The sequence below is a fragment of the Pseudoliparis swirei genome, chromosome 15, assembly GCF_029220125.1.
Source record: "Pseudoliparis swirei isolate HS2019 ecotype Mariana Trench chromosome 15, NWPU_hadal_v1, whole genome shotgun sequence".
NCBI lineage: Eukaryota > Metazoa > Chordata > Actinopteri > Perciformes > Liparidae > Pseudoliparis > Pseudoliparis swirei.
The window spans coordinates 5,067,811-5,080,682 of NC_079402.1; the positions used below are offsets into that span (position 1 = coordinate 5,067,811).

Sequence of the window (12,872 nt, forward strand, 5' to 3'; positions counted from 1 at the left end):
TCCGCTTTCTCTTTTATTTTATTTTTCCTTTCCCATTTGCTTCACTCCCTTTCTCCATTTCTTCTGTACCTCGGGGATTGAGCTGGGAGAAAGAGAGAAAGAAGAAGAATAACACACAAAAAGAAGCAGAAGAGGATGATGGAGGGAGGATGGCACGAAGGGGAACGCGGTTGGAAAACGAGCCCCGTAATGGACAGGGGGGGGGGGGCTCTGATCCAAAGTCGTCCTTGTTGTCATAACAAAAGCGTATTATTGAGGGGGGGGGGGTATTGGTTAGTGGGGTAAGTGGCTGCCAAGAGTCACCGGGTCAAACGGCTGTCATCCGCAGAATAGCGTGGGAGGCGTCGCAGGATAAAAGAGCTCATCGCGTCACAACCCGCCGCTCTGTGGGGGGGGGGAGGGGACGGACTTCAAGGTTGCACAGACAGCTGACGACTGCCACAACAACAACAAAAAGACGATAGCAGAATGCGTCAAACGCTTTTGTCGCAAAGCACCGCGTTCGAAGAAGCAGAATCCCAGAAGAGGGTCATCGGGGAACGACAGATTGGAAAAGACGAAACAACGGCGCTCCGAGACGGCGGACGGAGGAAATGATTCAACGAGCGGAGGGTAGAAAGAGAAGAAGACAGAACGCGCTGAAGCTCTCCAACGCTTCGCCAGATTCACACAGAACACGCCGATAGAGGGCCAATTGCCCCCCCCCCCACACCATGTCAAAGTTCATCCGAGAGACAAGCTTCAGAGACAACCTTTGAACTCCAGAGTTGATCAGAGGGAGGGGGGGCGGGAGATCACCGGAGCAGTGGATTCATGAGATGGCAGGCTGCACAACGCCGCCTCTGTCTCGCGCACGCGGTGGACCCTTCAAAAAAAGCGAGCCCCCTATTTTTTTACCGGGGGCGACATGAAACCATATGCAACGTGAACATCAGAGAAAACTGATTCCCTTCATCCCCCCCCCCCCCCCACACACACACACACACACACACACACGCGTAGAACAGAGCGTCTCGCGTGCGATCGGGGGGCCCTCGACTGACTCCTCGGCGCGAGATGAGGAGGGAGGGGAGAGCGTGTCGGCCCCGCCCCCCTTCCGTGAGAGGTGGAGGTTTTTGGCGAAGGCGGGCCGTGGGCGCCGTGTGAACGAGGCGGGAGCATCGACCACGCGGGCAGCATCGATTAGCTCCGCTGGGCCGAGGGGGACATCCGCTGGAAACATGACTCGGGGATAATCAGACGCAGAAAGAGAGGAAAGGAAGGCGGGGCGGGAACAACAACGGAAAAAGGACGGGAGGAACGTTGTTTTAAAGGCACAATCGATATTTAAAAAAGAGAAATGACACAAAAACACAGTGGCCGCTTTTTATGCCGTTGTTTGATTAAACGTAAGCGTGCGTGTCCTCTTGAGTGAATTCCCATAACAGAGAATGGTACCCGGTGGGACCGTTCACGTTTCATTCTGCGGATGCTCCCAGACGTTTGAGGCCGACGTGTTCACAGGAAGGAGGAAGATCCAACGCTCCGGGCTTAAAAGGTGCTCAAGCAGAGGGCAAGAAAGTACATCAATAAAACACAAGTTCTTCCTCGTGCACGGTTTCCACGTTCTTGATGACTGCATGTGTTTCTGATCCCCCCCCCCACACTTCCCAGCAGCGCACAAACAGGAAGGCAGAGCCCTTTGTCTTCCTGGTTTTGTCGCGCTCGGGGACTTAGCGACATGGAACACAGGCGCATCATCTCATCCTGTGCGCAGGATTACGCCTGACTGGCGGCGGCGAGACGGGAAAACTCAATGGAAACAGCCGCCATCAGAAATGACACACGGCAACGGTTATTTGACGAAGATCCAGACAAAATTTGTAGGAATTGCTTCATGTGTGGGGCAGGAAATGCATAGCGATGCCCTGGAAGTCTGATTCCCCCTCTTCTCACTCTTACAGACAGATGGTATGTGGAAATAAACAGTTCTATCCCCCTTGAAGAAATTACTTTTCGTCTTAGAAAGAGATATAAGTTATGTATGAATATCTGGCAGCCTTATTTGGAATACATGGATACAACGCTACCGGTACCATAAGTACTGTAAATATTTGGAGCTCTGAATTATGCACTGTGTCATTGCGGTATCTCTGCTGTGTCATCATCCTATGCAGCAACCTTTTATTTATTTATTCTTCTCTTTGGGTGGGTGGAATTATCTTTTCACTCTGAATTTTGTACTAATTTATTTGAATTTTTTTCTTTTCCTAACTTGCTGTGTAATTTTCCGTTTAATGTTGCATTGTGAAAATATTTGGAAAATAAAATATATAAAAATGTGATTATTGTTTATTTGAGAGTCGAAATATTGTACACAAGAACATTTAATTGAATTTGAAACCTTCAAAATAAAAGCACAGGATATAAAAGGTGGTTGTATGTCTTTCAAGCCGTCAGGGGCCACATACAATTAGGTGGTGGGCCGCTTTTGGCCCGCGGGCCTTGTGTTTGACACCTGTGCTCTCCATGCTGTATATATTGAATATGTACATGTTACAACCTCGACCTAGGGCCTCTCCTGGGAGTTCCCTCAATCATTTTTGTGTAAGTGGGAGTTTCACGGAGCTTTCGTCACGCCACTTGTTGGTTTCTGGCGAATCAATCACGTCTTCCTCGTTTTATGAGAGTTTAATGTCTCTTTACGGGACCTGGTTACTTCAAACCATTTAGTCGGGTCCAGATTTAAAACGAAACCGCTATAATAAAAAAAAGTGTTTGGGTGAAAGCGTTGGTTTGGACGCTCGTGATGTGTTCAGGGACGGTTGGAAAGAAAATAACATGTTAATAATGGCGGCTTCCACAGCTTTGTGGTGAGGGTGAACGGAGAAAACAAGCTTTTCAAACCCCGCCGGTGTTTTTTTCGGGGTGGGTTCAGAAGGTTATTCACTTAACTTGGTCGCTCCCTGCAAACTCTTCCTGGGACATTTCAATATTTAGTATGGCACCATTGTGTTTTACGTCTTACTTTGAACGTTCTGCACTTTTCTTTGCGCGTCGAGGTGTTTCTGGGCCGACTTCAGGAACAATTTGGTCACAAGAAGAACTTAGACAAGTCGTGTTTTTAGTTTGCTTTCAGGGCGTGGAAAACAAATTTATAAGTTAGATTTTCCAGTCTTGCGATTGCAGTTTCCTGCTTTCTTTCCATTTGCAATTGCTGATTAAAAAAGGACATTTTTGACTTGATTCAAGGAGACTTCTTCGGCATTTCATAATTATATAATCAGACAGAGCATTCCCTGATTCGTCATTTTCCTTCTCGATAAATCCACCAAGTATAAATATTTGCATAAAAACCTTGTGACACGCAAAGTTGAGGCACCGTATTGTTGAAAAGTCCACTTAGAATTATGAAATTTGCGTTAGACGTAGAAGATATCTTGTTTTCAACAAAGAAATAAACATGTAACATTTTCTGAAAATCTACATTGACGTTTTGTATTCTGCTGACATGCAATCTCTCCACTGGCTGTTGGTTACATATTAGGTAACGTTCTCCGAGATAAAAGACAACTTGAACGGCCGATAAAGCCGGCCAAAGTCAACGTGTGTCCTCTTCGTATCGTCGTGATAGTGCGAGGACTTGATCGTATCAACGTCTTGAAGAGATAAGAGAGCCAACAGCTGTAAACGGAGAATGTGCCACTCTTCAGGTTCTGCTTATTATGTAACGGACAGTGCTGCTGCCCCCCTGCATTCTTTCTTTTGCACATCCACGTCCTAAATGTGTGTGTGTGTGTGTGGCATGTAATGACATCCCAGCGAGAGGGAAAACAAGTGTTTAAATCATCCCGTGGCGCCGTCAGCGATAATAGAGCGGTTTGTTTTTCCGTAAATGCTCTGTTAACCCCCGTGAACTTGGGCTGACAGATGGCGGCCGTGGAAAACACGGCGACCGCTCTCGATGCATTAAGCACGACGTCGGTGGCGGCGCCGCTCACGGCCTCTCTCTCTCTGCGCGGCGGCCTCGCATGTTAAATTAGCGTTTTTTCGGGGAAAAGCCACGGCCCGTTTGGCATGTCAACAGCGGATGATCTCTATCTCTCTCTCTCTCTCTCTCTCTCTCTCTCTCTCTCGCTCTCTCTCTCTCTCTCTCTCTCTCTTGCTCTCTCTCTTGCTCTCTCGCTCTCTCTCTCTCTCGCTCTCTCTCTCTCTCTCTCTCTCTCTCTCTCTCTCTCTCTCTCTCGCTCTCTCTCTCTCTCTCTCTCTCTCTCTCTCTCTCTCGCTCTCTCTCTCTCGCTCTCTCTCTCGCTCTCTCTCTCTCTGCGGTCATACATGTGCATTCGACACTCGATGCCGTCCGGCAAAAAATCTGAATAATGAAAGTGTGTGTGTGTGTGTGTGTGTGTGTCCGGGGGGACGTGCCCGGGCCGCGGTGGGTAAATCCACAGACCCGTAGCGGTTCACGTGCCCCGGCCCGCGTATCACACTACATGGAGCAGATGGCCGGGTGAGGGTGTTTAATAAAACACCAGCACACGCTCACACTGCGCTCGGGTTACAGGCGGCTGCTTGGGGCCGAGGACACGGACGCTGCAGAGAAGTCTTCACGCGGGGCGGCGGATCACAAAACAAGTCTCCTTCTTATAATTTATTTTTATTCCCCCTAAAATCACTCACATCAACCCTGAACCGTACAACGGCATCGCGTACCGCGGCGCCTTTTTTTCTGGCCTTCGAGCCCTCGTCGAGATGCTGCCGTCTCCCCGGGAGTTCTTGACTTGAAGAGCACCAGCAGATAAGGACTAAATGTTCCAGGGGGGGGGGGCTCCACGTGGCCCTTATGATATTTTGTGCGAAACTGTCACGTAAACGATTAACTCCTAGTGCCGATGTTGAGAGCAGGTGTCGTACGTATATACGTATAGAATGTCGGGGACACGGGCTGCGTTCACGTTTATGTGTCCAGCATATTTTAAGCAATTTTCGGAGCCAAAAAACAAGCGTTTGCACGTAACGGAAAAATCCCAGCAAAAACAGCTGGTCAACCACGTCAAAGGCCCGTTTTTTTTTGGGCTCGATCGATCGACTGATCGTTTTCCGGCGACGCTCGAAGGAAAGAAATGCCTCGTCTGCCCGACTCTCTTCCAGGGGCAGTGGGATGATCTGTGGCCACCATTGCCCTTCAGAATTCCCCATCGCCGAGGACGGAGGAGGTTGACCACGGGGAAGAAGAGCAGAAGCCGTCGCCGACAGCATCACACACTCCCAGTCCACTCCCAGTCCACTCTAAAAAGGACACCTGAGCTCCCTCACCACCAACTCAGCCCACGGGCCAGTGAGCAAACACAAAGTGGACTGAGGTGGAACAGCAGTGGTTTAGAGGGAGGTGACGTGAAGGTGGGGAGGAGGAAAGTATATTTGACTACAGAAAACAAAACCACCCGCTCTCCGCGCTGTTGTTGCCAAAGCAGCATCGGCAGATGTCGCAATCAAAGCATAACAAGCAGAAGAGGCACGACGGCTCCGAGAGAAAATAAAGTACACGAGAAGTAAATCACAGGAATTGGCGTCTTCCTTTGTTCTGGCCTTGTCCAGATATCTGGCCCTGCCGCTGTTAGCTGATCCAGATGTTCCCCGCAAACACATTTTTTTTGTTTGGGGGCAGGGGGGGGGAACAGAAAAAGAGGCAACTGATGTCAAATCTTACATTAGCGTCTACGCTTTGCACTCTTGTTCTTCATCGTGATCGTCCATCACAACACATAGGTCAGCTTTTTGTGCATGTAAACACTTTTTTATTCCTCCCGTTTCTGGTTCTGGTGATTCATCGCCCTGAGAAGAAGACGTCTCCCACTGGGGAATATTCGTGAGATTAAAAAAATACAAAATGGTATTCTTTGACATCCCGATCATCTCGTGCTTCTCGGCGGGTCAACGAGACGCGGCCGACGGGAAAGTCAGAGCCAAAATCAGCCGTAAGAGAGAGAGAACCAGGACTCGGGAATCTGGGTTAAGACGCACGTATTCATCTCTATTCATCTATATTCATCTATATTCATCTATATTCATGCCCATTCCATAATTTGCCCGTGTATTTCCCGACGCTCTTCCCTGTGATTAACTTACTGTTCTGTGTAAGCCAACATGGGGCCCCCCGAAGAGTGAGAACGTGCTTATTCATGTTTAATTGATGATAATAATAAATGCAGCGTTTCTTTTTTGACGAATCCTTTTCCAGATGCCGAACCTCCGCACACACACACACACACACACACACATACTGTACTGTACTGTAAACCTCACTCAAGGGGTCGGGATCAACTCCGGGGAGAGACGGAATCTGTGGCAAGAAGACGGTTCGCCCCACCTGTGCGTTCTGCCTCTGAGAGAATACACTACGCGCTCAATATAAACCACGGGAAAAAAAGAGTTTGGATTTTTTAAAATAAAAGTTACTGTTTTCAGCTTGAAACAACACAACCCCCCCCTCACCCACCCCCCCCCCTCTGATTAACAGCGCCAAAAAGGAACAATGGAGCCGTTTGTATTCCGCTCACAAATTCATCAATCGCTAAATTATGCTGCCCTCCTGATGATCGACATTTAAATGTTGTTTTCTCTGCGCTACCGTGATTCTAGTGCGAGAGAGAGAGAAGAAAAAAAAGATGACAGAGAGACACGGGCGACCACTTCCTGTGTCTCCCTCGGCGTGCTCACCTCACTCTGCAACCGACCCGGTTCAGAGCTGCAACAATGAGAGAGCGTTTCACTGAGATGGTGCTGCTGGGGGTAAGGGGGGGATGGGGGGGGGGGGATTACAGGCTCAGAGAGTTATCAAAGGCTTCGTCGCTCTGACTTCTGGTGACCCGCCGGACGGCTGCCATCGCTCTGTGCCGGTGTGGAGACCTCCATCTCTGCTGCAGCGGCGGCGGCGGCAGCTGGCCACCAGGGGCACATTGTGTGTGTGTGTGTGTGGGGGGGGGGAATCATTGGCAGACGTGATAGACAGGTATTATGGGTATCCAGTGAGGCCCTAGTAGATAAAAGGACTGGCGTGTTCTCCGATTGTAGTACAAAGAGGAGCAAATACATTATGGAATTGTGAAAATATGGGGAAACGGCGGCCAATCGTTGAAGTCCGTCGAGCTACACAGGAGAGAGTCTACGACCCCCTTGACCTCTACGGGGCCCTTTCAGCCTCTTCCGGCTGGTTTTGGTTTTCGCAGTGCCCCAACTTTTCCAGAATCGCCAGCAAACATAATTGTTTCCTTCTCATATCATGAGATTATCCCCCCCCCCCCCCATCCCATTTAGGTTTCACAACAAATGTCAGAAGCCTTCTCTGAATGTCAGCGACCTTCCGTTCAGTCCAAAGCGCAGCGGGAGGAGCTCGTACATCTCGGTCCTCCACAGCCAATTAACTGCACCGTTTGGCAGCCCTTATCCCAGTTATGACGAACCCCAGTCCTCTGGCCTCCAGTAACCCCCCCCCCCCCCAATGATCCACATCATTAAAATAAAAATGCTGAGATTAGCTGGTTGTTGCTGAAGATGAGTCAGATACAAGTCGGGAGTTTGTGGATGAAAAATAAGCCGCGGTGTGTGTCCTGAATGAACAGGGGGGGGGGGGGGAGGGGGGGGGCTCGTAATAATCGGCAGATTGGCGTCCTCCGGCCCCTCGTGGCTCCTGACCCCCGACAGGAAGCAGCCGGCAGGGAGCGCCGACTCCGGCCGGCCAATTAGAGCGCGGAGAGCTGGCCGGGGCTAACGAGCTTCCCTCTCTCCGCTGTGACCCTCCTCACCTCTGTAGGACCCCAGGATGGGAAATATGAGGAGCCGGGAGCCACTTCAACCCCCCCTCCCCCCCCACCCCACCCTTTCTTCCATCATCTCTCTGTAGCCTCCTTCGTCTACCCGTCCCGACCTCTGGTCCCCAAACCCCGCTGTGCGACCACAAGGTCGACGAACACTTGCTGCCTCTCGCCACAGTTCCACCACATGGCTTTTTTACTGCCGCGCTAATGTTGAAAAGCGCCACACAGAGAGCAAAAAAAAACAAACAATGAGCACGTACACACATACACACACACACACACACACACACACTTGCACTTCTCTCGAGTTTACTCTGATCCGGTTCGATCCCGAGTCGTAAATGTGTTCCATTGAGTACGTCTTTGAGTAATTTTCAAGTCTTTTTTTATAATTTTAAATACTTTTTACAGAAAGACAACCTTCAAAAGTAAGAATGCATAATAATAAAACATTAAAAATAAAAAAAATAAAGTAAAAATGAACCATGCATCTGGCCAATAAGGGCCATAAGGAGACACAACAATAAAAATGTTTCCCCCCAAGGCTGTGTTCTCTCCCCTCTGCTGTTCTCCCTGTACACCAACAGCTGCACCTCCAGTCACCAGTCCGTCAAGCTCTAAAGTTTTGGATGACCACACACCCTCATTCATCGACTCTGGCGACGGGGGAGAGACCCTACAGGTGAGAGAGACCTGGTGCAGCCAGAATAACCAGCCAGAACAACCTGGGCTCTCGCTCACAAGATGGTTGTGATTTCAGGGAGAATGCAGCCCCACCCGCCCCTCTCATCCTGTGCTCCTCTGCTGACGCTGTGGAGTCCTACCGCTTCCTCCATCATCTGAGGCAGCTGAGGAAATTCAACCTGCCAGGGAATGATGGGTACAGTCGGCCGGCCATCATGAGTCATCATCCGCCCGGGCGAGGGGGTTATCGTGCAATCTGCCTTCCCTCCCCCTCTTCACTCACTTCCAGGGCGGGCGGGGCCAGAAGAGATCCCTCCACCCCCCCCACCCTGACACTCCTCCTCCCCGAGAGGAGGTCGAGGCTGGCTGCGTCCATCATGGCCACCTCCGCCACACCAATAGCTTTAGCTTTTTTTGGTCGGGCGGTCGACCTCACCCCCGGACCCTGGACCCCACCAAATGTTGCACCTTCCACCAAAAAAAAAAATCTTGTTTTTAACATTCATTCAAGTTAAAGCTGGAAAATAATTATAATTAAGGAAGCAAAAAAAATCAAAACCATTGAGTCCGTCTTTGAGTACTTTGAAAAGCGCTATAAAAATGTAATGCATTATTATTATTAATTTAATTTGGAGGCCCTGTCATGAAGTTGGACCGCCGCAAACACAGAAGCAATTTCTATTTATCAATCAATGAAGAGTGATGAGTCCAAAGCGAACGGGACACCTGGTGGCCGTTTCCGGCGTTCTCATATCTAAACCTAATGAAATAAAAAAACACCCCCCCCCCTTTTTTTTTTATTCTCTCCCAAAGGCAGAATTGGTCCCGTCATCCGGGCCCTCCAAACACGGACCATATGTGGTGGGTTCAGGCCCGGCAATCAGACTGCATTGTGGAGCAGGCGGCGGCTGAGTTCATCAGGAAAAAATTAGCCCGCCGTTCTCCAGGCCCTGCGCTCTCATTGGCTGGCCGCGCGGCCCCCGCTCCGTTTGAGGGCACCCCAGACATTCCTGCGGCTAATCTTTTCCATTCCTCCGCTCAGCTCGCCGAGGACAGACCGAATCACAGCACAAGGCCCGCATTGTGAGGAACCGCTTCTTTTTTTCTCCTTCCAAAAAGCCATGTTTTCAATGCTGTCTCTCTCTCCCTCTCTCTCTTTTATGCTCTCTCTCTCTTCTCATGCACCGCAATTCCAAAAGAAGGAGAAAAAATAGAACTTTTTCCCCCCCCATCATGACTTGTTTTTTGTTTTTTTTAAATGATGGGAGAGCGGGAAGAGAAGAAAAAAAAGGACCCGAGGACCCCAGAACACTGCGTTTCTCACAGTCACGCTTCAGTACGATTATACATTTTTTTTGTAAAAGCCCAAACAATGTAAAAAAAACGTTGAAACCGGAGCCGGGCCACATCAGTGATCGGGCCTGGGGTTCAGCACGTCGCCGCCGAACACTGAGGGGCGAGGCTCACAAGACTTTTATTTTTCTTCCCAGAACCCTCCCGGTCGGTCGGTCAGTCGGTCGGTCAGTCGGTCGGTCGCCGCTTCCCGCGGTGGTTTGTCATTGTGGCCTGGGCTGGAACGCCCCGGGACTGGAGGGCAATCGTGCAACCTGGGTGGGGAGGGGGTGTGGGGGGGGGGACACACTGGCGGATTTACAGTAACGCGTTCCATAATTAGACGCCAGGGTTATTACAGGGTCGGTAAACTTCAGACTCCGGAGCGGCGGTACACGACCTCTGCTGCGATGACCTCGCGGCTACTTCCCTTTCTCTGGAAGCGCACGCTGCTCTTGGCACAGTGTGCGTATTAATCTCTCACGAGAAGACAAATACAACAAAACCCTTTTTTCTTTTTCCAACACTTTCACTCCTCCTCCTGCGTTTGCCCCTGGAACCGAGGTTAGACAAAATAATCCGATGCGACTCAAAATAGCCACAACACAAAGGAGGAGAACGTTTGGCGTGCTGACGGCGAGACTACACATCCAGGTCCAGATGCTCCTAGTTTCAAGTTTCAAGTTTCAAGTTTTTATTGTCACATCCCCTTTTATACAAGTATAATCGGTTTGAATTTTATGTGCAAAAAAAAAACACACAGCAGAGTAGCAGAAAATACACTTTTTGAGACTATATATATATATATATATATATACATACAATATATATATATAATATATATATATATACAATAAATAAATATACACTGGCATATATTATCAGAAGAATATGTTCTGGTGTATAGTGTTTGTTAATGAGGTCTCAGTCCAGCAGCAGCATGGCCTGACCTGAAGAAGAAGTCCTCCCTCAGTTTGTGCGGCACTTGATACCACGGTATCGCCGCCTGACGCCTGAGAAGGGTGAACAGTTGTGGCGGTGGTGGGTTGCTTCTTTCTTCGCGTTTGGCCTGGCCACGCACGCTGGGTGTATATGTCCAGGATGGAGGGACACTCAGACAACGATGTATGACCGCGCCACCCCCTCCACCTCCTCTGTGCCTCCCCTCTCCAGGGGCGGTGCAGTCGGTGCAGTTCCATGCCAGAATGTGCCTGACACTACTGTCGTAGAATGTTCTGAGGGTGTGGATGGTTGAATGGATGCGCCGCCCATGTTGAAGTTCCTGTTGGTCCTAAGTTCACCACGCGTTGTGGTGTGTGGTTCACCAGGTCGTGGGTGTGGTGTGTGAGGCGGAGGGAACTTGTTCAGGAAGTGCGTCCGCCCCCTTTACTGCAGGCTGTGACAGTAAAAAATGCTGCAATCAATCAAGATGGCTCACGCCGGTGGGAAAGGCGGCACAGCTCACCGGTCGTGCCGAAACACGTCCATGAAACAGCGAAGCAGAGAGAGAGAGAGAGAGAGAGAGAACCGAGGGTAGTGGGTTCTCGAGACGTTAAAGGTACTTCAGGTTCCAAAGAGAAGAATAAAAGGGTTTTCTTTCACATGACAATGACATGTTTGCAGTGATGTGTTTTGATCGTCGTGATCAATGTTGTCTTTTCTTTCAGCCTATTGGCAGATATGATGGAATGATTTTAATGCCCTGAAGGGCACTACAGATGAAAAATGGCCTCTTGGCTAACTCTGGCACATTTACTGCAATGTTTTTATAAATGTGCACTGTCCCTTATTAAATAAACCATTTAAAAAAATGTTTTTAAAAAGGACCGGAAAGACCTGAAGGACATTTTAATGGAGGCAAGAAAGAAAGAAAGAAAACATGTATTTTCCCAATCGTTTTATATATATATATATATTTATCAGATTCAAATGAGTACAGCATTTTGTTATGTTTGCTGTTATCTAGAATTAATGAAAAGAGAACCTTGGATTTCTTTGTTGTTGTGTTTGCAGTCCTTAAGGGGAACAGCACGTCTTTGCTGGAAAATAAAAAATAAAAAAAAATGTTCAAGCCTTTTCATGGACCTATGAAGTGTTTTCCCTCGTTTGGACCGGTTCGGAGACAAAGATTTCGTGACCGCCGGAGCACTGGCTCAAAGGAACATTTAATAACATTTGCCTGTACCTTATTTGAATAAAATAAAAAAACATTGAACCGCTTGAAGGAGCGAAGTCCACGCAGGCGACGCAGAGCGCTTCGTGAGCGCGGTCGAGGACAGACGCGTGGTCATGAGAAGAAGAAGTTAACGAATTGCATCGGCAAAAAAACACATGTTCTGCATGCAAGGACACCGTAAAGCAGAGAAACACTGACCGCTGCCTCCGAAAAGACCCCCTGGCCACACACACCTGTGACTTCAGGTGTTGGTGTGTGTGTGTGTGTGTGTGTGTGTGTGTAGATGATAGTTTGTGATGAGTTGCATGTTGGTTTTTCTCCTACATTTTTCCCCGAGGGCCGACCAGCACCCGGGCAGCAGCGTGGGGGCCTCCACGCGATGAGTGTTACCTGTGGACAGGCGGCGCTGGTGGAGGGCGCACATGCCGCTGAAGCAGGAACACGCCTCGCCCGCGCGGCCTCGCTGCATGGGGTGAGCCAACGAGCACTGGGGCTTCAGGAACCCTGCAGCGACAAAAAAACACGAGGGAGGGAAGATGAGGAGACAGAAAAAGGAGGACTCCGGCAGAAAAAAAGGCAAATGACGCAAGTAAAAATAAAAAAATATATGTAGACCCAGACCAACCTCTCACATTCACAGTTCTCTAGCCAGCTAGCTCTCGCTCTGACCCCCCCCCCCCCCCCACACACACACACCCTAATCCCACCCTCACCAGTTTGCAGCAGCTCTGTGGCTGCACCCAAGGCCTCCAGAGAGCGCCCCCCCCTCCCGACCTCCCGACAGAACGCCGGGTACGGACGTCCTCTCTGGAAAGACACGCCGCATCGGAGCCCAGGGTGCCTCGGGGAGCTCGACGAGGCCGTCTCACTGTCTGTCTCTGGGG

General features: G+C 49.6%; 1 protein-coding gene across 3 annotated transcripts in view; it reads right to left on the bottom strand.

The window, feature by feature from the left end:
* Positions 1-12,872, bottom strand: part of rxraa (retinoid X receptor, alpha a) — a 90,056-nt gene that overhangs the window by 56,442 nt on the left and 20,742 nt on the right. For 2 of the 3 annotated variants that reach the window (XM_056431942.1, XM_056431941.1), the window contains exon 2: positions 12,313-12,492. In XM_056431942.1, the coding sequence (XP_056287917.1) occupies positions 12,313-12,492 (180 nt within the window). The remainder of the gene's footprint in view (positions 1-12,312; positions 12,493-12,872) is intronic. The other variant, XM_056431943.1, reaches the window with a different exon arrangement.